The sequence below is a fragment of the Anolis carolinensis genome, unplaced genomic scaffold, assembly GCF_035594765.1.
Source record: "Anolis carolinensis isolate JA03-04 unplaced genomic scaffold, rAnoCar3.1.pri scaffold_13, whole genome shotgun sequence".
NCBI classification, from domain to species: Eukaryota; Metazoa; Chordata; class Lepidosauria; order Squamata; family Dactyloidae; genus Anolis; species Anolis carolinensis.
The window spans coordinates 8,366,500-8,392,196 of record NW_026943824.1 but is presented as its reverse complement, the minus strand read 5'-3'; the positions used below and the strand labels follow the sequence as shown (position 1 = coordinate 8,392,196).

Sequence of the window (25,697 nt, the reverse complement as noted above, 5' to 3'; positions counted from 1 at the left end):
ACTCAGATAGCCCAGTTCAAAGCTGATATTGTGGGATTTTCTGCCTTGATATCCTAGGATATGGAGCCCCGGTGGCGAAGTGCGCTAAAGCACTGAGCTGCTGAACTTGCAGACCGAAAGGTCCCAGGTTCAAATCCTGGGAGCGGCTTGAGCACCCACTGTTAGCTCCAGCTCCTGCTAACCTAGCAGTTCGAAAACATGCAAATGTGAGTAGATCAATAGGTACCGCTCCGGCGGGAAGGTAACGGCGCTCCATGCAGTCATGCCGGCCACATGACCTTGGAGGTATCTACGGACAACGCCGGCTCTTCGGCTTAGAAATGGAGATGAGCACCAACCCCCAGAGTCAGACATGACTGGACTTAACGCCAGGGAAAACCTTTACCTTTACCTATCCTGGGATATAGGCCTGCGTGGAAGGGCCCTGGTTGGTTCTCTGTGGGTCCCCAGATGTTTTGGCCTTCAACTCCCAAAAATCCTAATGTAGGGACCATATGCCAGAAAAATAGTAAACTATTGCCTATGTAGCTTTGCCTCTGCATATATCATATAGCCTTTATACAGACAAAATAATCACTTTGTATGAACCAAAGTAGTACAGTAGAGTCTCACTTATCCAAGCTAAACGGGCCGGCAGAAGCTTGGATAAGCGAATATCTTGGATAATAAGGAGGGATTAAGGAAAAGCCTATTAAACATCAAATTGGGTTATGATTTTACAAATTAAGCACCAAAACATCATGTTTTACAATAAATTTGAGAGAAAAACAGTTCAATACGCAGTAATGTTATGTTGTAATTACTGTATTTATGAATTTAGCACCAAAATATCATGATCTATTGAAAACATTGACTACAAAAATGGCTTGGATAATCCAGAAACTTGGTTAAGCGAAGCTTGGATAAGTGAGACTCTACTGTACGTGCAACACAGGGCCTATGCCCCTCCCTTCCTGTGAGCTGGTGCCTTTCTCCAGGAAGTTCCAGAAAGAGAAGAAAGCTCAGAGTAAACAAGTTAGGTCATTGGTATCACTTGTGCCAAAGTAGGTGTGGAAGGTGCGGAAGATCCTCAGCCATTGGTCATTTTCAGATAAGCCAAGAGGTAGAAATTCTTTGTTTGCTACGCACATGTGGCAACGGCCATTTGCATGGTATGGACCCACAAAATGTGGGTACCTACGGCTGTTTTGCCTTATCATCAGCTGTGATAACAATAAAAGGCTTGTTTTATTGCTCTCCTGGAATTCTCTCCTTTACTTCCCCTCCGGGCTAGTCTCCAACACTAATAGCTGGTAAACTGGCTGGGATTTCTGGGAGTTGTAGGCCAAAACTCCTGGGGGCTCACGGGTTGAGAACCACTGGTCACATCAAGGAATTTTCCACTGTGCATTTTATTGTGTCATAAGCAAATTGAGAACATACTGAAAATCGCTTCTGGTGTATCTATTGAAGACTTGTATTGCATTTTCCCATCACACAGATGGTTTAGCAACCAATGCAACAAGCTTCTGATGACCATTTTAACCCCCAACTTCTCCAAATGCCACACCGTATTTACAGAGCACACCTTTTGCATGAAATGAGTAGTTAACCAAGGAAATTTGCTGTACCATTTGGGTTGGAAACTTAGATGCTTCTTATCCACCGGAAATACATATCCTGGCAATAGAGTCTGTGGATTTTGCACTAATTGAGCTTTCACTTGGTCATTGGAAACAGTCTTGTTCATATAAAGTCCAAGGTCCAAAAATGACACAGTTCTTGTCTTTGCTCCTTTTCCATCATTTTTGGGCAGGGTTTGGATTAGATTAACCAGTGGGACATACCTCAGTTTCCACAGTTTTCTCAGGCCCCTTCCACGCAGCTGAATAACATCCCACATTTTCTGCTTTGAACTGGAATATGTGGCAGTGTTGACTCAGATAACGCAGTTTAAAGCAGGTATTGTGGGATTTTCTGCCTTGATACTTGGGCTGTGTGGAAGGGCCCTCAGTTTTCACCTGTAATCCAGGTCAGATTTATTTATTTATAATACATTCTAATTTGTGAATGTTAATTTGCATTTCACCAGTGGATTTTAACTTGGTTATTAAGCTGAGTATCTTGTATGTCTTTTAATAATGTTTTATATCTTGTTTTAATTATGTATCCCGCCTTGAGCCACAGGCAGAGGCAGATAATAAATTTATTATTATTATTATTATTATTATTATTATTATTATTATTATTTTATTGTATGACACAGCAAACAAGATAGATATGCTGGATTTCGTTTCACGAAATCACAAGTAGAACACTTCCCAAGTGTCTAGGACTGTGTGATGTATTTTCGGATGATGCGTGCAGATCCCAGTAGGGTGGCCTTTTGCAGTTGACAGATCGTAATTTTGTCAATGTCTATTGTTTCCAAATGCCGACTGAGATCTTTTGGCATGGCACCCAGTGTGCCCATCACCACCAGGACCACCTGCACTGGTTTCTGCCAGAGTCTTTGAAGTTCAATCTTGAGGTCCTGATAGCGGCTGAGTTTTTCCTGTTGTTTTTCGTCAATGCGACTGTCACCTGGGATGGCGACATCAATGATCCAAACCTTTTTCTTTTCCACAACTGTGATGTCTGGTGTGTTGTGTTCCAGAACTGTGTCAGTCTGGATTCGGAAGTCCCACAGTATCTTTGCGTGCTCATTTTCCAATACTTTTGCAGGTTTGTGATCCCACCAGTTCTTTGCTGCTGGGAGGTGGTACTTGAGGCATAAGTTCCAATGAATCATTTCGGCCACATAGTTATTATTATTATTATTATTTTATTACGACACAGCAAACAAGATAGATATGCTGGATTTCATATCACAAAATCACAAGTCGAACACTTCCCAAGTGTCTAGGACTGTGTGATGTATTTTCGGATGATGCGTGCAGATCCCAGCAGGGTGGCCTTTTGCAGCTGGCAGATCGTAATTTTGTCAATGTCTATTGTTTCCAAATTATTATTATTATTATTATTATTATTATTATTATTATTATTATTATTATTATTATTATTATTTGACAGGAAGGCAGAGCAGTTCTGAACTATTGAAACTGCTGAAGCGGTTCCTCATTGGTTCTGGAGAGTGCCACCTAGGATCTGCAGCCCCATTGGAGGAGACACAAGTCCACTGCTGCCTTTGAGCCAATCAGAGGTGAGGTAGAAAATTTAATACACTATCACTCATGGATTTTAAGTCTTCCGTCTGTTTGTGAGTCCTTCCCAGAAACTGGATGAAATGCGGTTTGATGGGTGCTGATGATCCAATGCCACCAATACCCAAGTCAAAAGAAAAGTATAAATATAGGATTTTAAAAGCACAATTAAGCAATGTGTAATTAATTGAAACATGTACATCTAGATAAGAGTTTAGTTTCTACTTTACATGGGAGCACATTAAAAGAAGGCTTATTTTCCTGTTAGGTCTTATTTTGGATAACTGCATTTTCATACTGTGTTGATGTTGATATTTTAATTTGTTTTACTTGGAAAAATTCATGTTAATTCATATTTTAATACAGGGGTCCCCAAACTAAGGCCCGGGGGCCGGATGCGGCCCTCCAAGGTCATTTACCTGGCCCCTGCCCTCAGTTTTATAATATATTGTATATACATATAATATTGATAATAATATTATAATGCAATACAATATAACACTAATAATAATACCATATAATAATATTAATTATATGTTATATATTACATATAATATTACAGCATAGTGGTATATTTCAATATAGTAATATATAATGCTAATATTGTGCTATGCTAATAATATAATATATTGTATGTACATATAATTTGTAAGCCACTCTGAGTCCCCTTTGGGGTGAGAAGGGTGTGATACAAATGTAGTAAATAAATGCAGTAAATAAATAAATAATACATAAATAAATTTTAGACTTAGGCTCGCCCAAAGTCTGAAATGACTTGAAGGCACACAACAACAACAACAACAACAACAACAACAACAATCCTAATTAACTTGACTATCTCATTGGCCAGAAGCAGGACCACACTTCCCATTGAAATCCTGATAAATGTATGTTGGTTAAAATTGTTTTTATTTTTAAATATTGTATTGTTCTTTTGTTGTTGTTGTTGTTTTTGCACTACAAATAAGACATGTGCAGCGTGCATCGGAATTTGTTTGTATTTTTTTTCAAATGATAATCCGGCCCCTCAACAGTCTGAAGGATTGTGGACCGGCCCTTGGCTTAAAAAGTTTGAGGACCCCTGTTTTAATATGTACAAGTGATTGTGTTTCATCAAAACCATATATATTACATTTGAAGCTGCTTTGAGTTCCCAAAGGAGGAAGGTTCACATCGTGTGATAGGTTCGTCTTAGTTGGAAATAGCTTGGAAGTAGTTAATTGTAGCTGGTTAATTTCAATGAAGCATGGTCTGTAGTTAAAATAGTAATATTCTATTTAACAGGAAGAGAGAGTGCCTTAGAGGTTGCAGGCTGTGCTTCCAAATTCTATTTTCAGCAGTTACATGGGTTACAGAATATCAGGCGTAACCCTAAAAACCCGTGCACAGCAACCATAAGTCATTCTGGGTGTCAAAGTTGACAGCTATAAACACATTCAGCTGACAGAGTCAAATAGCTTCTTCATTGATAGCCTGTGGTCTCAAAGCATTGGCAAAAGTGTGAAGCTAGTAGCCAGCTGTCCAGTGCTGCTTCTTATGCAAGTGTTGCAAAAAGGGAGACTCAGTCCTCCTATAACCCTTGTCCCCACAATCTGTGCCCTGAACCAACATGGTTGCTGGGAGTTTCTGAGGATTGCTATCCAAAAATGTACTCCGGGATCTGCACTAACTAAGGGTGCATCTACAGTGTAGAATCAATGCAGTTTGATGCCACTTTATCTGCCATAGCTCAATGTAATGAAATCCTGGGAGTTGTAGTTTCCTCAAGATCTTTGGTCTTCTCTGCTAAAGAGTGCTGCTGCCTCATCAAAGCTGCAACTCTCAGGACTCTATAGCATTGAACCATGGCAGTAAAAGTGGTGCCAAACTGCATTAATTCTACAATGTAAGGACACTCATAATATCAAAGGCTGGATCCGCACTGCCATTTAATCCAATATCTGATCCCAGGTTATCTGCTTTGAATTGGATTATATGAGACTGGATCTACACTGCCATATAATCCAGATGATCAAAGCAGATAGTCCACATTATCTGCTTTGAACTAGATTATATGAATCTACACCGACATACAATTCAGTTCAAAGCAGATAGCCTGGGATCAGGAACTGGATTATATGGCAGTGAAGATGGCGCCTAAGTCTGCCAAGTTATTTCTGCACATGAATCTTGAAATATAATTTCTTCTCATCCCAAGAAGTAGTAGTATGTGACAGCAATGAGAGACAAACACAGTCTTGAGGAAATATTTATTTTGCCAAAAATACACGCAAAAGAGAAAAAACTCTTCTGAATGGCCATTCTTTCATCGTTGAAAATGGGTAACAACATTGTATTGTTTTTCGTACATTTTCTTTCTTTCATTGCTGAGATAATCGGTCAAGGTCTTTCTGCCCCTTCCCTTGGCCATAGCACAGCGATAAAGCACATGTTTTTGCATGCAGAAGGTTGCAGGTTTGAGTTAGGACAACAGTGGGACTCTCTGCCTTGGAGTTGGGTGGAAGTTACTTCTTTGGAGGCTTTTAAACAGATGCTGGATGGCCATCTGTCAGGAGTGCTTTGGTTGTGCTTTTCCTGCATGGCAGTGGGTTGAACTGGGTGGCCTTTGAGGTCCCTTCCAACTTTATGATTTTATTATCTCCAATGAAAGGCTATTAGGGCTTCCTGGTAGTGCCCATGTCAGGGAGAAAAGGACTTTCTTACAGCTTTTAGTCTAAACTTTACTGGAACAGAATAAGCTGCTGAGCCTATTGGGGAGAGTTGGACTTCTGGTCTTTGGATAGATCCTTTACAGTTTGGATGGAAATCTGGAGCAGACTTGAGGCTCACAAAGATGGAAGCCACCATTTATTGCGGCCTAGTATAAGATCATGCTTAATGTTCAGATGGAAATTGGTTAAACGGTTACACTGGTTCTCTTAGTAGCCCCTTGTTATTACATTTAAGCTCTTATTTTAAATAACTATGAATGAGAAATGAGTGAGAATCCTTTTTCTAGCTGGGTATTTCTTCACAACTGTTTGGGGAATATTACTATCTGAATTGCATTTTATATATGTTCGTAAGCCAGGATGGAAATCAGCTGAAAAATGAGTCCCACTTAGTCCGACAAGGCTTGTTTGGGAGTGCGATGCTATTTACATTAATGTAACCTGTTTTTCAGGAAACATGTTCCTGATGACAATGCATCTCTGACAGTAAAATGGTAGTGCAATAAAGAATCTGATATGGAGTTTTAGACCATATTTTCAAGATTCTATTGAAACTGCTAAATCCTTTCCCCCAAATAGACTCAGTACCTTGGATTGCTCTTTGATAATTTGATTTAAAACATGCAGCAGATCCACAATTTCTTCTGTCTATAAGGGTCTTGTGCAGTTCAAAATCTTTTGAATTTTTACATCTAAGTAAATAAGACCAGCACTCATAATCCGACCCACCTTTTTTCTTTTCAAAGAAATGCCCACAATAGGGTTTCTTTGGAAAGAAAGATTCTACATGATCTAGTTGTTTGAGTGCTGGACTAGGATTCTGGGAGACCAGTGTTCAAGTCCCTGCCCAGCCATGAAAAACATCAAAATAATCATGGACAAGTCACATTCTTCCAATCCAAGAAAAAAAAATGCAGTAGCAAACCCTGAATAAATCATGCAAAAAAAAAAAACTGCAATAGGGGTTCCACAGACCAGAGCCTGCTTCAAGATATATAATAAGATGGCAGTGTAGATGGGGCCTTAAAGAGTAGTAAAAAAATAAAAAAATATATAACTGGAGGGATTTTAAACCCCAAGAGGCATATCTAGTGTGTAGTTTAACTTTCAGATCATGTTGTTTTGAGTCAGGCCTCTTCTACACTTCCATATAATCCAGATTATCAAAGCAGATAATCTACATTATCTGCTTTGAACTGGATTATATGTGTCTACACTGCCATATAATCCAGTTCAAAGCAGATCATCTGGATTTTATATAGCAGTGTGGAAGGGGCCTTAGTGACAGAGCATTCATTTTTGAAAAATGATGAATGAAGTTAAAGTTCTCCAAATAATTTTCACTATAGAAATGAATATTTTCCTAGAGGATTTTCAGAAATTTCTGGTTTTGGACTCTTATCCACATTCATTTCCTCTTAAATGGGAAGGATTTACTGTTCACTTTACAAGAAGGAAGTGGCTTGTATTTTTTATGGGAATGAAGAGGTGACATAGGTACACCTCCAGACTCTTATCTTCAGTTATGTGAAAACAAATGAAACTAGATGTTAATCGGTGGAATCCACCAGTTAATTGACCCAATAGCTTCAAATCTAAATGAAGATGACACCTAAGACTAAAGAAGAGACTAAAAAAGACATGTGGCTTCCTGGGAGGCTTTGGACCAATCTCTCTCTAGACTGACCTATCTTGCATGGCTGTAGTGATGATAAATGGGGAAGAAAGCCATGAACTCCACCCTGAGAAAGGACAGGATAGAAATGTAACAAACAATTCTTATGTCATTTCCACATTACAAAGCCTATGTCCTGGCTTGGTTTCATTTTATCCTAAATGAAAATAAAAAACTGACTTTGGGCAACTTTGTATATTCCATTTCGTTTTGCTATTATTTTTAATCCATAACACAAAAAAGCTTTGGAGAAACTCTGCTGCATGATTTAGGGACATCCTCTCAATGCCAAGACATATTGAGTAGTGAAACTGTTTTTCTTTTTAGTTTTTCCTACAGTAGAAGACCGGCTCTAGAGGGACTATACTACAGGCATACCTCACATTAGGTGCTTAATTTGAGGTGCTTCATTCCACCAATTTGGTGCTTTTAAATGAAACAACCTTGTTAGCCAATCCGGTTTATAACATTTATTCACTATTTATCTCAGTACCATATTTTGATATTTTTTATTTATTATCGCTACTCTTGCAAAAGCCCAGCTCTATTAAGCACTCAATAAATGATCGTGTAACGTGTGTATCGGCATCTGTAGGAAGTGAATAAGAAGGGCTGCGATTCACTTTAAGGTGACATTTGCTTTATAGTAATGGTTTGGAATTTAGTTCACCATATGAGTGAGATATGCCTGACATTTGCTTTATAGCAATGGTTTGGAATTTAACTCACTTATGAGTGAGATATGCCTAACATTTGCTTTATAGAAATGGTCTGGAATGTAGCTCAGCATATTGGTGAGATATACCTGTACAGGATGCCATTTCCATGAGACAATCACTTAGAAAATTTTAGGTCTTGCAAAGAAGTCCAACCTGTTTAAGCAAGAGGCCAAAACTAACAAGTTCAAGTCCCCATTGAGCTATGAAACTAATTGGATGACCTGAGGCCAGTCCCTCTCTCTTCACTGTCCTACCTCACAGGGTTGTTGTGAAGACAAATAGAGATCTGAATAGACCACCTTCAACTCATTGGAGGAAGATGGAATATAAATACAAGTCTCAATAGAGGGGAAGAGGGAGAACAAGCGAACTGTGGATTGCTTGTTATTGGTGCAATAGCAAGAATTTGAGACTGGACTCTACAACCCAATTCCTTCAACACCTTTTGAGATAATTCTGAGCGCAGGGTAGGAACTGTGTCACCCTCCAGACATGGAACTTTAATTCCCAGCTTTCTTCACCGTCTGCTATGCTGCTTTGGGTTGCAGAGAGCTGTGGTTCATGAACTTCTGGAGGGCCACATAAGCTCCCCACCCAGAAAAACCAAGAAGAAGAACAGGAGAAAGAAACATAGTGTGTAGGTGTACATATCTATTTTTCAGCATAGGGACTGCTGCGATGATGATCAAGGTCTACACTAGCACGAAAACACATTTATTAACTAGTGTAAACCCATGAACGAGTAACACGCAATCAAGAGTAAAACAACATTAACAAAGGATTCCTGGGATTACAAGCTTTGGAGACGGCATCTGCTATAAATGGATCATCTGGTCCACACCGCATGACAGTTTACAGCGCCTTAGGAGTGTACCATTTCCACGAATTCTGCACCAAAGGGAGAAAAGGTGAATTGGTTGGTTGCCGGCAGTTGCTTATTTCCCCAGGCAAAAGCAAGAGGACATGGTAAAAGCAGAGAAGGAGGGCAAGTTAGGGCTCTCCAGGTGCTGGACTAAGGCCCCTTCAACACTGCCATATAATCCAGGCTATCAAAGCAGATAATCCACATTATCTGCTTTGACCTATATGAGTCTATACTGCCATATACTCCAGTTCAAAGTAGAAAATCTGGATTTTATATGGCAGTGTAAAAGGGGTCTAGGAAATGGCCAGTCCTGATTCACCATCAGTACATATACCATATATACTCGAGTATAAGCCGACCCAAATATAAGCCGAGACACCTAATTTTACCACAAAAACTGGGAAAACGTATTGACTCGAATATAAGACGAGGGTGGGAGACACAGCAACTACTGGTAAATTTCAAAAATAAAAATAGATATTAATAAAATTACATTATTTGAGGCATCAGTAGGTTAAATGTTTTTGAATGTTTAAATAAAACTGCAATTTAAGATGATAATAATACTTTAATAAGACTGTCCAACTCCAATTACCTATATACTCAATTATAAGTCGAGCTGAATATAAACCGGCCAGGACCCTTACTCGAGTATAAATCAAGAGAAGCTTTTTCATCCCTAAAAAAGGGCTGAAAAACTAGGCTTATATTTGAGTATATACAGTATCTTGGCTGCCAGTTTGTGCTGGGATGAGATAGTTTCCTGTATTGATTGTGGACATTCTAGAAGCTTTGTAAAAATATACTCTTCTTTCTATCATCTGCTAGTACAATTACCACATATAGGTCAGGAGTGTCACTCATTTTCATCGAGGGCACCATCTGCCATATAGTTGCCTTCAAAAGGCCATTAAATCTATGGATGGACAATCCATGGATATAGAGGGCTAGCTATATTTTTACATAGTGGTCATTGCTCTTTAGTTTTAACCCAGTTTAGGTCCCCAGATGGTACTGAACAACAATTCCCATCACTTTTGATTACTAGAGATAATGGGAACTGCAGCCCAACGCCACTTGTGACTCTGAGGTTGGGGACAAGTTAAAAGACATCTTAAAATCAGACATCCTTTCTATAAGCCTTGTATCTAAATCCAAACTCTACTATCCTGATTAAACAGAACAAACTGTATCTCAACTCCCATCAGCTCTAGTCATGATGTCTAATGATGAGGAATATAGGAGTTGTAGTCCAGTATCTGGAGGAGGGCCACATAAAATGACATGGCAGGCCAGATTTGGCCCACGGGACTTGAGTTTGACCCATCTGATCTAGGTTACCATTTTAAGTGACCGTGGGTGGAAGGAAAATGCTGAATTCCAATACAGGCCATCTTAACCTGGGGGTCATGTTTCAGCCACTACATACCAGACTTGGGCAGAGCTGGAGTCATGTCACCCTGCATTCTTTGCCACAAACATTAGCCCCCATCTCTGTATGTTTATACACCCCTTCAGTCCATCCAGCCATCTTTTCTCACATTACACACATATCCAGCCAGTGGTGCGGGAAGAATTAAAGCAGCTGGGGAAATGACAGCCCCATCCTAAAGCAATTCGGCCATATGGTGTGAGTGCGTTAATGCAATCTCTGTGTGAAATGGCTGGGCCATTTGTCCTTAAGGGTCCTAAATAAAGACTAGCTGTGCCCGGCCACGCGTTGCTGTGGCGTTGTCTAGTGGTGTTGGTGAGAAATTGTTGAGGTAGTGGTGGTATTGAATGTCTGTTGTATGGTTGTCTTTATGTTTAGTATGCACACTGAAGTGGATTATATGGCAGCGTGGAGTCAAGATAATCCAGTTCAAAGCAGATAATATAAGATTCTAAATGCGTTATATAGCTGTGTGGAAGGGCCTTGAGTCTACACTGCCATATAATCCAGTTAAAATCTGATAATCTGTGGAAGAGGCCTAAGTGAGGCCTAACTCTGCCTGTCCCCTGGGCTGAGTGGGTTGCAAGGAGACCAAGTGGGCAGAGCTTAGCCTTCCAACTGGCAGCAATTGGATAAAAACAATTATTCCTCTCCCTCTAATTAGGACTTTATTTTTCTTTTCTTTTTGTTGTATCAACCTAGAGCTGTGAATGATGGGTTGTGTTGTCAAATTTCGAGGTTGGGGGGCCTGTAGATTTGTTGTTTTGTCCGCTGCCCTGATGCCATCACTCTTTTATATATATAGATGGCATCCAAACAGCTTCTTACGATCAGGTAGAAGGGAAAATGAAAGAGAAGGGACTGGAGGAGGTTACATACCATCTGCCCCTATTTTTCCATCTCCATCATGGTCTGCTGCTGCCATCAACGATTTGGCTTCTGTCGGTGTTAAAACTCGGGCTCCACTGTCAAACCTCTGGAGGAAAAATCTAGTGAGAGGAGGGGGAAAATCAACAGGGAACTAAGGAAACAAAAATAGCCAAAGAAGAAGAATCATATGCAACGTGAAAGCTTCTTAGCATTGTTTTGTAGATTGTTTTATATGAATAGGCATTGAATTTTTGCCTATTTACTGTAAGCCGCTTTGAGTCTCCTCGGAGAGAAAGGCGGGGTAAAAGTGATGTAAATAAATAAATAAATCAGTAACCGAGATAACCCAAATTGTATGTGGGAAGGGGAAGGCGGATCTCTTTTGATAAAAGAGTTTAGGAAAGTGAGCGATCCCTGCACAAGCACCACAATGGGGTATCTCATGGCTTATCTAGGAGGAGGTGCATTTGATTGTCACGACAAACCATGATTTGTCTGAACCATGGCTTATGGAGTAAGTCACGCATTTCGGTGACAGATGAACAGGAAAAGCACTTGTCTTTTTTAACTTTTTAAAACTAGCTGATAAAGTGGGATGGCAGTGGGTGAATCAGGACTGTCCCCCTCGACCTGGGATGTCTGCAGGGCTTTGACCACTGCATCGCATTGCCATTTCAAAGGGAAGCTAAGAATGAAAAATAGGAAATGCCTCACTTGAGTTCATCTTCCTCTATGAAGCCACTCTGGTCATTATCCAGGAACCGGAAGATATCCTTCACTTGGCTGCTGCTCTTTTTGGCCATGCCGGTGAGCTGAAAGAATTTTTTGTGGTTGAAACTATCTGGAGCTGAGACAGAAAAAGAAAGCTCCTGTTAACTAGACATCCAGGGACAGAAGACAGCAATTTATTTAGATTTAAGCCTCTTCCACATAGCTGTATAAAATCCACATTGAATAGGATTATATGACAGTGTGGACTCAGATAATCCAGTTCAAAGGAGATATTGTGGATTATCTGTCTTGATATTTTGGGTTATATGGCTGTGTGGAAGGGCCCTTAGAGTACATCTACACGACAGCATTAATGCAGCTTCACACCACTTCAGATGTCATGATTCAATGCCATGGAATCATGGGATTGGTAGTTTTACAAGGCCTTTAGCTTTCTTAGCCAAACAGTGTTGGTATCTCATAAAACACTAATTCTCACGATTCTATGGCAATAAGCCACGGCAGTTAAAGTGATGTCCAATGGCATTTATTTTCTAGATGCACCTTAGAGACATTTAAAGATTCTTAGGTGACCTCAGTTGTGGTCACAAGTGACATTTAGATTTCTTCCGCACATCCATGCTTCCTTTCACTCAACTGCTTGCATGCATGTAAACTAGCCACCATAACTGCAGAATATCGTGTTTCTGGGACATATCAGAAGTACAGGTGGAAACATACCCACATAGTTAGATATAACTACAAAGACATTTTTGTAAGCCCATCTCATATCTGCGGCATCAACACAGCTAAACCTTATGCTATGTTCTGAACTTCTAATGCTTATGTGTTTTGGTTAGAGCTGTCATTATTATCCAATTGCAATTGCACTTTTGTGTCCAGGCTAAGAGAGTAGGATTTACTGGAGCAATAGGTTCAAATGACAGCAAAGGAGATTCCGCCAGAACATTAAGAAGAACTTCTATGTGGTTCCATCTGCAATATCATCCAAATACATGGAGACCAGAGTACTCCACTGCTGCTGGTTTTTTTTATAGTTGCTGATTTTTTTTCAAAATTTCTTGTATTTTAGTTACAATATTGTGCATTAGTACTATTGAACATTCATCTCATTGAGCATCCGGCAGAAATATGCATTGGCTACTTGACCAAATCTGCTGCCTAATAATGTAACATCAACTCTCCATTAGATATTATTATTATTATTATTATTATTATTATTATTATTATTATTATTATTATTATAGTAGAGTCTCACTTATCCAACATAAACAGGCCGGCAGAACGCTGGATAAGCGAATATGTTGGATAATGAGGGATTAAGAAAAAGCCTATTAAACATCAAATTAGGCTATGATTTTACAAATTAAACACAAAAACATCATGGTATACAACTAATTTGACAAAAAGTAGTTCAATATGCAGTAAAGTTAAGTAGTAATTACTGTATTTACGAATTTAGCACCAAAATATCACGATGTATTGAAAACATTGACTACAAAAATGCGTTGGATAATCTAGAACATTGGATAAGTGAATGTTGGATAAGTGAGACTCTACTGTATTATATTTATTTATACCCCCTATTAATCTCTCCAGAAGGAGACTCATATGGATGCCAAATTCTAAAACCCAGAGATACAAGTTCCTCCTTGGAAAGATGTAATGCCTCAATGGAATTTTGAACATTTTAAAGTTTATATCAAACCAAATTGAAATGCAGTGTACATTAAAATAATGTAAATTATACAGACAGTGTCAGTGTTCATTCAAACTGCATTCATCCAAACTGTATGGGGTAATGATCCCATATGGAGTCACTATAAGTGAATGTTAGTATTGCGAAATATTTGGCAACAGTAAAAAGTTTCTGAATGCCACCTAGTGACTGTTTTAGGCATTTACACAAATCTGTTATCAGCAATCTGCAGTCTTTACAGTGGACTCTGCAGCAAATGCCTCCACTGTACTTCATAAAAAGGGGGACATTAATGCCATTCAAAGTACCAATGATTATAAAATCAAGGTATTGATCACCTTGGAAAACGTTGAAGAGACTCAATATCCTGTAGTATCAAATGCTCAGCCAAGATTTAATTAAGCGCATCCATCTCACTAGAATGCAAATCGGCTTTCATCTTTAATAAATGGTTTTATACATACTCACCATGGAATTGCTTTGAAATAATGTCTTTATTATTTATTACTAGTAAATGTTTTGCATACCTACTTTATATATCTACTAGCTGTGCCCGGCAATGCGTTGCTGTGGCGAAGTCTGGTGGTATGGGAAATAAAGTATGGAGGAATTGGTGGTAGTTAAGGTAAAGGGTAAAGGTTTTCCCCTGACATTAAGTCCAGTCATGTCTGACTCTGGGGGTTGGTGCTCATCTCCATTTCTAAGCCGAAGAGCTGGCGTTGTCCATAGACTCCTCCAAGGTCATGTGGCCATTGGCATGACTGCATGGAGTGCCATTACCTTCCCTCCAGAGCAGTACCTATTGATCTACTCACATTGGCATGTTTTCGAACTGCTAGGTTGGCAGGAGCTGGGGCTAACAGCGGGCGCTCATTCCGCTCCCAGGATTTGAACCTGGGACCTTTTGGTCCGCAAGTTCAGCAGCTCAGTGCTTTAACACACTGTGCCATCAGGGGGGCCTTTTACACTGCCATATAATCCAGTTCAAATCAGATAATCTGTATTTTATAGGCAGTGTGGAAGAGGCCTAATTGAGACCTAACTCTGCCTGTCCCCTGGTTGCTAGGAGACCAAGTGGGCGGAGCGTAGCCTTTTAACTGGCAGCCATTGGATAAAAACAATTATTCCTCTCCCTCTAATTAGGATTTTATTTTTCTTTTGTTTTTGTTGTATGAACGTAGAGGCATGGATGAGGGGTTGTGTTGCCAAGTTTAGTGTTTCTGGAATGTGTAGTTTTGTTGTTTTGTCCTAGGCCGAAATTTCATTACCCTTTTATAGATATAGAATTTATTGGGCAAAAAGGGAAAAAGTTTAAGAAGTCCCAGAAAGGCCTGAATGGCTCTGTTCTGACTTTCCTTCCTCAATATTCTTAAGGTGTCATATCCCCCCTGTTCTTGGATGCTAAGCAGGGCCATCCCTGGTTAATACTTGGATGGGAGACTACCAATAAATACCAGGCATTATAGGCTGGATTTTCAAGGAAGGGACTGGTAAAACCACCTCTGAGTATTTTCTTTGCCAAAGAAAACCTATACTATAAGTTGGCAAGTGCTTCCAAAAAACCCCAACACTTCTGAAGTACAACAGCAGCAACAATATGCAGTCATTTTACCTTGGCAGTCTCTGAGTGCAGCAGCAAGGTCGGAAGGGCTGATGAGGTCGTTGAGGCTCATATTAATCTGTTCCAGAAAGAATAAAAGTGCTGTAAGAGGCAAGTGAAATGAAATGCCAGATGCAGAAGAGAAGCAAAACCAGATCTCTAACAAAACCAGTTCTTTGGTACAGTAGAGTCTCACTTATCCAAGCTAAATGGACCAGCAGAAGCTTGAATAAGCGAATATCTTGGATAATAAGGAGGGATTAAGGAAAAGCCTATTAAACATCAAATTAGGTTATGATTTTACCAATTAAGCGCCAAAACATCATGTTATACAACAAATTTGACAGAAAAAGTAGCTCAATACGCAGTAATGTTATGTTGTAATTACCGTATTTATGAATTTAGCACCAAAATATCATGATACAGTAGAGTCTCACTTATCCAACACTCGCTTATCCAACGTTCTGGATTATCCAACGCATTTTTGCAGTCAATGTTTTTAATACATCGTGATATTTTGGTGCTAAATTCGTAAATACAGTAATTACTACATAGCATTACTGTGTATTGAACTACTTTTTCTGTCAAATTTGTTGTCTAACATGATGTTTTGGTGCTTAATTTGTAAAATCATAACCTAATTTGATGTTTAATAGGCTTTTCCTTAATCTCTCCTTATTATCCAACATATTCGCTTATCCAACGTTCTGCTGGCCCGTTTACGTTGGATAAGTGAGACTCTACTGTATATTGAAAACATTGACTACAAAAATGCCTTGGATAATCCAGAAGTTTGGATAAGTGAGGCTTGGATAAGCGAGACTCTACTGTATATATTTTTTTAATTTATGTGTAACTGGTCACTTTGTTCACACTATTTAAACTTCTAAAAGAGTTCTGTAGCATCTTAAGGGCTGACACATTGAATATCGCATGTCTTTATTCTGGAATGAGCTATAGCCCACGAAGCTCGGAGAGTAACAACTGGCCCCTTCTACACTGTCAAATAAAATCTAGATTATCTGCTTTGAACTGGATTATATGGTAGTGTAGACTCATATAATCCAGTTCAAAGCAGATAATGTGGATGATCTGCTTTGATAATCTGGATGATGTGGCAGTATAGATCCAGCCTCAGTTGCAGTTTTAGAAAGTCTTTACTCATTTCTGTTATGGAGGGCTAATAACCCAGAAATCTATAAATCCCATGAGTTCACAGGATTCAACAGTGGCAGCTAATGTGTCAAACTGCAATAATTCTACAATGTAGATGCACCCTGTGTTGAGTTGCTGGAGCAGACCAATATGGCTAGACCTTTGGAAATTAACAAGGTTTCTTCTCTTCTTGAGCCTACCCTATCTTAATATCTGATCATCTTGCATCCTCTGTCAAGCTGAGAGATACCAAGAACTATGCCTTTGAAATGTACATTTTAGATAAACAGATCCAGACCGAATGTAGAATGCGTTCACTAAAAATATAATTACAGTAGAGTCTCACTTATCCAACATAAACGGGCCAGCAGAATGTTGGATAAGCGAATATGTTGGATAATAAGGAGGCATTAAGGAAAAGCCTATTAAACATCAAATTAGGTTATGATTTTACAAATTAAGCACCAAAACATCATGTTAGACAACAAATTTGGCAGAAAAAGTAGTTCAATACGCAGTAATGCTATGTAGTAATTACTGTATTTATGAATTTAGCACCAAAATATCACGATATATTGAAAACATTGACTACAAAAATGCGTTGGATAATCCAGAATGTTGGATAAGTGAGACTCTACTGTATTCCATTTTCTTGTGGCATTTGGACAGATTCTGGTAAGTAAAAGTTAATAATTCCATCTTCGAGAAACATTGCATTTGAAAGATCACCAATGGACTTTGAATTCTTGTCAGCATGAATACACAGCTAAAGCACTCTCAAAAGATGCCCACCCAACCTCTGTTCAAAGACCTCCAAAGAAGGAGAGTCCTCCACCTTCCAGTCAAGAAGTCCTTCCTAATATTTCAGCAGACTTTTTTTTCTTAGAATTTGATACCGATTTCTTCCATTCACAAATGTTTCTGCCCCTCTGTTCTGGCTTGGCTTCTTTGTGGTTTCTCCAAACAGGCAAAAGGGAAAACACAGAATAAACATTAGATAATAAGTGAATGTGAAAGAGGCATCTGAGTACTTACTTCTTGGTGAGCTGGACAAGATGTTTCTGCCCTTGGGGCCGGTTGGTCCCCTTGTAATGGTTCCCAGGGAACAAAGGAAAAGAGCTGGATTGATCTCCGGCAGAATTGTACCTTTGGCTTCCAGTCACCTGCCCAATTTATATAGGTTTCAAAAGGTGACAATAGCTTCTTGGGTTACCTTTTCATGGATTAGATGCTCAATTTGAGCCCCTGCTCAAATGTCTTGCTTAACTAATGAACTGGATTTCTTTCCTCTCCGATTTAAACCCAAGTATGATATTGTAGAAAGAACTGCAGGCAGGAAATGAAGGCATTGGCTTCGAAAGTGGCCCAAGACCTTTTGCCGCCCGAAGTGAAAGCCAAGATGGTTTCTTCTCTGTTTCACACCCAGAAGTTGGCTGGACTCTTGACTAGTTGTGGCTGGTGTTTTGTTAGCTGACGGATTTTCACCAAATATTAGTCTAAAGTTTAAAGACGCTTATCCGAGTCCCTTCGGGGAGATGGGGTGGGGTATAAAAATAAAGTTATTATTATTACTAGCTGTGCCCGGCCACGCGTTGCTGTGGCGAAGTCTGGTGGTATGGGAAATAAAGTATTGAGGAATTGGCGATAGTTAAGGTAAAGGGTAAAGGTTTTACCTTACATTAAGTCCATTATAAATGGGTTATATAGCTATATGGAAGGGCCTTGAGTCTACACTGCCATATAATCCAGTTAAAATCAGATAATCTGTATTTTATAGGCAGTGTGGAGTGAGGCCTAACTGTGTCTGTCTCCTGGACTGAGTAGGTTGCTAGGAGACCAAGTGGGTCTCCTTCTAACTGGCAGCAATTGGATAAAATCAATTATTCCTTTCCCTCTAATTAGGACTTTATTTTTCTTTTCTTTTTGTTGTATGAACGTAGAGGCACGGATGAGGGGTTGTGCTGCCAAATTTAGTGTTTCTGGGATGTGTAATTTTGTTGTTTTGTCCTAGGCCGAAATTTCATTACCCTTTTATATATATAGATTATATTATTATTATGGATCCTATCCTCCATGGAGATAACACATTGAAGAGATTGTTTCATACTTGGGTTAAGCCCTGGGGTGGGTTCACCATCCCAATGACATGGAAGCCATTCGTTGCTATTGCTGCAAACTTAAAATTTTCCTAGGTCTGGCAAAATACCATATTTAATCTAATGCTCACCTTTTTGGCTAAATTACCTCACCAAAATTAACATGCACATTAGATTGCTGCAATATAGTAATCTTAGTATTGAACCAAAGCAAAAGAGGAATCTGCTTCAGGGGCGCCTGGAGCTCCAATTTGATGATATTATCTCTAATTTAATGGTCACGGCTCAATGCTGTGCTATCCTGGGATTTGTAGTTTGGTGTACATCAGCATTCTTTGGCATAGAAGGCTCAAGACCTTGTAAAACCAGATAATTTCATAATAATGAGCCATGGCAGTTAAAGTGGATTCATTCGACAGTATAGATGCTCCTCAAGGTTTTCTTTTCCATTGCCGGACGCTTTGGTTTTTAAAGAAGGAATGACTGAAATAAGCCAACTTCAATTTTTTGTTATTTTTTGCATGTCTTCAGTTTTTGACCTATGCCAACTTTAAGGCAATCTTATCATGGTGTTTTAATGGGAAGATTTATTAGGAAGGTGGTTGTCTTTGCCTCTGAGGCTGAGAGTGTGTGACTTGCTCAAGATCATGAAGTAGGTTTCCATGGCTCAACAGAGATTCAAACCCTGATCTCCGGAGTCATATATATCACAGCTTGAAACCATCTCCTTTGAATTAATCATACTTAAGACTGATGGCATTCTGGTTCAGATCTCACAGTAAATTGTAGCTCCTTTAAAATGCAAGTGATAGGTGTCACATTTTAGGAAGACAGAAAGGATAAAAATTAAACCAATAAATAGCAATAAAAGTAGATTGTAAATATGTAAGGAAATTTTGGTATAAAATATTTAAAGAGATAGAGGATATAATGAACATCAAATTGGAAAGAAGCCCTGGTATTGCATTATTATCAAGTTATAATAACAATAAGATGGATAAAAAAGAAAGAAAAAGAAGCAATAACAAATTTATTGACAACTAGCTGTGCCCGGCCACGCGTTGCTGTGGCAAAGTGGTGGTGGTATTGGTTAAAAGTTGTTGTGGAATTTTTATTTGACATTATTTGTATTTTTTTAATTAATTTTATTGTAACTTATCTTTTTTATTTATTATATTTTATTATTTCGTTGTATTATTTTTAGTTATTTTGTTATTATAGTATTTTATTGTATTAATTTTTTAGTGTTTTTATTGTATTATTTGTATTTATTTTATTTTTATTCTTTTATTAACACTGGGCTGAGTGGGTTGCTAGGAGACCAAGTGTGCAGAGCTTAGAGCCTTCTAAGTGGCAGCAATTGGATAAAAACAATTATTTCTCTCCCTCTAATTAGGACTTTATTTTTCTTTGCTTTTTGTTGTATCAACCTAGAGGAGTGGATGAGGGGTTGTGTTGTCAAATTTTGAGGTTGGGGGGCCTGTAGTTTTGTTGTTTTGTGGGTCGCCGTGATGCCATCACTCTTTTATATATATAGATAGCAAGATTGCTTATAGCAAGGAATTGGAGAAAAGTAATAAATGTTCAGATTGAAGAATGGTATAAGGAAGTATGGAAATTGGCAATTAATGATAAGCTAACATGTAAATTAAAAGTTAAAAAAGGGATATGGAAAAAAATGATTTTGAGGATGTATGGGGGAAATTTATTGAGAAAGGACTCCAAAAAAGGGATGGAGGGCTACCACCTCAGGAAGAAATGAGATTTTGATTAGACAATACATAAGAAGTGGCTCGGGGTGGGAGGGGGGATACGGAGTGGTGAAGAAATATAGATGGACAAATGTTAACATTGTAGATATAAATCAACAGTAGATACTAGCTGTGCCCGGCCACGCGTTGCTGTGGTGAAGTATGGTGGTATGGGAAATAAAGTATTGAGGAATTGGTGGTAGTTAAGGTAAAGGTTTTCCCCTGACATTAAGTCCAGTCGTGTCCGACTCTGGGGGTTGGTGTTCATCTCCATTTCTTAGCCGAAGAGCTGGCGTTGTCCGTAGACACCTCCAAGATCATGTGGCCGGCATGACTGCATGGAGCACCATTACCTTCCCATTGCAGCAGTACCTATTGATCTACTCACATTTGCAAGTTTTTGAACTTCTGCCTGTCCCCTGGGCTGAGTGGGTTGCTAGGAGACCAAGTGGGCAGAGCTTAGCCTTCTAACTGGCAGCAATTGGATAAAAACAATTATTCCTCTCCCTCTAATTAGGACTTTCTTTTTCTTTTCTTTTTGTTGTATCAACCTAGAGGCGTGGATGAGGGGTTGTGCTGTCAATTTTCGAGGTTGTGGGGTGTTTAGTTTTGTTGTTTTGTCCTAGGCCGAAATTTCATTACCCTTTTATATATATAGATAAAAGAATAATGCAAGTATTGTATAATACATTATATATCTGCTATGAGATAAAAGTTATTATTGTATGAATTTTTTAAAAATTAAATAAAAACTATTTTTAAAAAAAAGTAGATCACAATATAATGGGTAGGCACTGTGGAAAAAACACCGACATGAGGAGTAACCTGTTTCCAGATGTCAAAAGCACCTCCTGTAACCCTCCGAATATATTTGAAAACCATTAACTAACTAAAGTCAACTGTATTGTAAACATACAGTTGTTTCCGGCAGGAACATGGTAATGAAGATGTCACTGCACAAGGGCTATTGAGAATTGTGCCCTTTAAGTCGGAAATCGGATGCCAAAGTACACTCCAAAGTGATACCAGTCCTATCTGAAAGGTTGGTTACGAAAGCTAAAAAGAACTGCATTTCAGAACGAAGGCAATACTTCTGGATAATGATACAGGTGGCAATCTACAGTTACTTGCATTTATTTATTAATTGATGACACTCTTCATTTGAAGCGTGGCTTTCTGTCTGCCTTAATTAGAATGCATGAAATCATCCGGGACCAAGACCACTAATAAAAAAGATCCTCTTAATTACACACATCTGAACACGAAATGCATTTAGGCTTATTTAGCAGGCTAAATGCTACCTCTTTGTCTTAAACCGCTGACTTTTGGGAAGCGCCGTCACTCTTGATGCCTGACTGCGATGAGTCAAAGACACAAAGCAGAAGGCAGTTCAAACAAAGCTGGAGTGGCCTTGGCATTGGTGCCAGGTTTCATTATGTTCTGGTTAATAGTAGGGATGCTGTTATTTGTGCTGCCCCCTTGCCAGCTCCTCTTCTGAATTCAGTTGCACTTCATAAAAAAGAGTTTGCTCTGTCTTGGAATCCCACTGGGTGACCTTGAGCAAGTCACATTCTCTCAGCCTTAGAGGAAGGCAAAGACAAAACTTCTCTAAACAGATACAGTAGAGTCTCACTTATCCAATGTAAACTGGCCGGCAGAACGTTGGATAAGCGAATATGTTGGATAATAAGGAGAGATGAAGGAGAAGCCTATTAAACATCAGATTAGGTTATGATTTTACAAATTAAGCACCAAAACATCATGTTATACAACAAATTTGACAGAAAAAGTAGTTCAATATGCAGTAATGCTACATAGTAATTACTGTATTTATGAATTTAGCACCCAAAAACCGCGATATATTGAAAACATTGACTACAAAAATGCGTTGGATAATCCAGAACGTTGGATAAGTGAGTGTTGGATAAGTGAGACTCTACTGTATTGCCAAGAGGTCTCCATACTAATGATTTGAAGGTACAGTAGAGTCTCACTTATCCAACATAAACGGGCCGGCAGAATGTTTGATAAGTGAATATGTTGGATAATAAGGAGGCATTAAGGAAAAGCCTATTAAACATCAAATTAGGTTATGATTTTATAAATTAAGCACCAAAACATCATGTTATACAACAAATTTGACTTAAAAAGTAGTTCAATACGCAGTAATGCTATGTAGTAATTACTGTATTTACGAATTTAGCACCAAAATATCACAATGTATTGAAAACATTGACTACAAAAATGCGTTGGATAATCCAGAACGTTGGATAAGCGAGTGTTGGATAAGTGAGACTCTACTGTACATGGCAGCAAACTGTTTCTGTCTCTGCCAAATCAGGACCGTTGCAATATTCTGTTCTTTTGTGGGCACGATGTCTTCCCAGTTGCTGCTGGTAAAATATTCTGCATTTCCCGTAAGCCTCCTGGCATTCATTTCAACCAAGTTCCTGTCTTTCCCCTTTCCTCATTGCAGCCTTGGGGTTTTGCTGTTTGAACAACACCAAAGTCTTTTTATAGACCCAAAGAAACTTAGAGCTTGAACGGACTACAACTGCTACCTCAATCCAGTCATCACTGGAACATACTGGAGCCTCCGGTGGCCTAGGGGATAAAAGCCTTGGGACTTGAAGGTTGGGTTGTTGAACTGAAGGCTGCCAGGTTCGAATCCCACTTGGGGAGAGCGCGGATGAGCTCCCTCTGTCAGCTCCAGCTCCATGCGGGGACATGAGAGAAGCCTCCCACAAGGATGGTAAAATATCAAAACATCCGGGCATCCCCTGGGCAACATCCTTGCAGACGGCCAATTTTCTCACTCCAGAAGCAACGCCGGTTGCTCCTGACACGGAAAAAAAAAAATCACTGGAACATATCAGAAGTACAGGTGGACTAGATAAAGAGGAATGAATTGTTTTTTTGTGCCTTCAAGCCATTTATAACTTGAACCTATCACTCTGTGTGTGTGTGTGTGTGTGTGTGTGTGTAGATCAGGGGTCCCCACACTTTTTAAACAGGGGGCCAGTTCACGATCCTTCGGACCGTTCGAGGGCCGAACTATAGTTGGCCACTGAGCAATAAATAATAATAATAATAATAATAATAATAATAATGATAACAATAATAAAATAGAGGGTTGGAAGAGACCCTTTGGGCCATTGAGTCAAATCCCCTTCTGCCTTTGTGCACCGAAAGCACAAGCAAAGCACCCCTGATGGATGACCACCCACCCTCAATGTTAATAGTAATAATAATAATAATAATAATAATAATAATAATAATAATAATAATAAAATAAGATTGAACTTCAAAGACTCTGGCAGAAACCAGTGCAGGTGGTCCCTGTGGTGATCGGCACACTGGGTGCTGTGCCAAAAGATCTCAGCCGGCATTTGGAAACAATAGACATTGACAAAATCACGATCTGCCAACTGCAAAAGGCCACCCTACTGAGATCTGCACGCATCATCCGAAAATACATCACACAGTCCTAGACACTTGGGAAGTGTTCGACTTGTGATTTTGTGATATGAAATCCAGCATATCTATCTTGTTTGCTGTGTCATAATAAAATAATAATAAAGAGGGTTGGAAGAGACCCCTTGAGACATTTAGTCCAACCCCCATCTGCCTCTGTGCACCGAAAGCACAAGAAAGTATCCCTGACATATGGCCATCCAGCCTCAATTTTAATAATAATAATTATTATAATACAGTAATAATAATAATGGTTGTAAGAGAAGAAGTGACCCCTTGGGTCGTTTAGCCCAACCCCCTTCTGCCCTTGTGCCGTGGGGGCTGGATAAATGGCTTCAATGGGCCGCATCCGGCCCCCGGGCCTTAGTTTGGGGACCCCTGGTGTAGATGATGATGGCCATGGTGGTGGTGGTGATGGGGGTGGTTCTAGGACTGCAAGTGTATGACTTGCTCAAGATCACCCAATGGGTTTCCATGGCTGAGGGAATTCATGCTTTCCAAACTTCTTGTCAGATGATCAAACTACTAGGCCACACTGGTTCCATGGGCAAATTTACCCGTTGTATACTGGAAACTCCTGGGGGGCTCACCTCTTGCCTTTGAGTGTAAATCCCAGAAAGTGATGAGAAATAGATTAGACTAGGACAAGAGGTGAGTGATAGGGCTGTATTTTAAAAATAAGTTCAAGTACAACTTCCACCTCACCTGTAGATATTTGGATAGACCAAAGGAGCCCTGGCACCATGCCTTCAGCATCGAAGCCAAGGGAGGCACCTCTGCGGCTGCTGTTGCTACCACTTGATATACTTTATCCGTCATGATCATTAAACAGAGTGTCAAATGTTGCCCAGGGTCTAGTAACACTATCTTGTGACCTCGATGCACCATGCAATTGTCTAAAGATGTTTCTGGCTGCTGTCAGCAGCATAATCGAGGAGGGCGATCTCTGGATTGCTGAATTATTCAGGTTTTCTCTGTTGATTCAACAATAATGCTGGCCCTAAAGGTTAGAGGATGATTAAAGGTTTAGAGACCCTCTCTCAAGAATGAGTTAGAAAACTGTGAGTAACAGAGACACGCACAGAGGGAGAACCTGGTTGTGTATCCTATTACCAGCTCCTCTTCTAGAGTTCCAGCATTATTGGCCGTTGTCTTAAAATAATTATCAGCCCAAACTCAGGGACATTGGTGAATAGAGGGAAGCTTACGCTGCAGCGTTGTTGGAGCTAAGTTGGGGTAAACCCAATTATTCCCTCTGAATGTAAAGTGGGTTCAGAGAGAAAACAAAACATTTGCTCACGTGTGGCTGATGTATCTAATTCATTATCAAAAATGTAGTAATAGGTAAGTAGGTAGCTAGAGAATGTCTAAAAAAATAGTGGACAAATTCAGAAGAGACAGATGTATCTATGGGAACCTCTGGCTGTTCAATACCTTTGTATGGCAGGGAAGGAACCTAGATTTTTGCATATAGAAGTGTACCGTAAGTCCACCTTATAGTTTGTGCTAGTATTTTCTTCAATCATTGTGAAGATAAGTATTTATTTATACTCTCCTTAGTGACCAAAGTCACCTCTTTCAGTAGTCCTTCTCTTGTGTGATACAGTAGAGTCTCACTTATCCAACACTCTCTTATCCAACATTCTGGATTATCCAATGCATTTTTTAGTCAATGTTTTCAATACATTTTGGTGCTAAATTCATAAATACAGTAATTTCTACATAGCATTACTGGG

General features: G+C 39.4%; 2 protein-coding genes across 2 annotated transcripts in view; one reads left to right on the top strand and one right to left on the bottom strand.

Annotated features, from left to right (window-relative positions):
- lmtk2 (lemur tyrosine kinase 2) overlaps positions 1–25,697 on the top strand; it is a 136,649-nt gene that overhangs the window by 295 nt on the left and 110,657 nt on the right. The window contains exon 2 of the mRNA XM_062964390.1: positions 3,052–3,181. The gene's annotated coding sequence lies outside the window, so the exon portion shown is untranslated. The remainder of the gene's footprint in view (positions 1–3,051; positions 3,182–25,697) is intronic.
- LOC100563106 (parvalbumin, thymic CPV3) lies at positions 5,415–17,928 on the bottom strand. The gene is made up of 5 exons (XM_003227640.4): positions 17,676–17,928; positions 15,498–15,564; positions 12,169–12,301; positions 11,464–11,573; positions 5,415–9,175 (listed from the first exon to the last, which is right to left on the bottom strand). Exons 2-5 carry the CDS (start codon positions 15,556–15,558, stop codon positions 9,150–9,152), a joined length of 330 nt encoding a protein of 109 aa, XP_003227688.1. The 5' UTR covers positions 15,559–15,564; positions 17,676–17,928; the 3' UTR covers positions 5,415–9,149.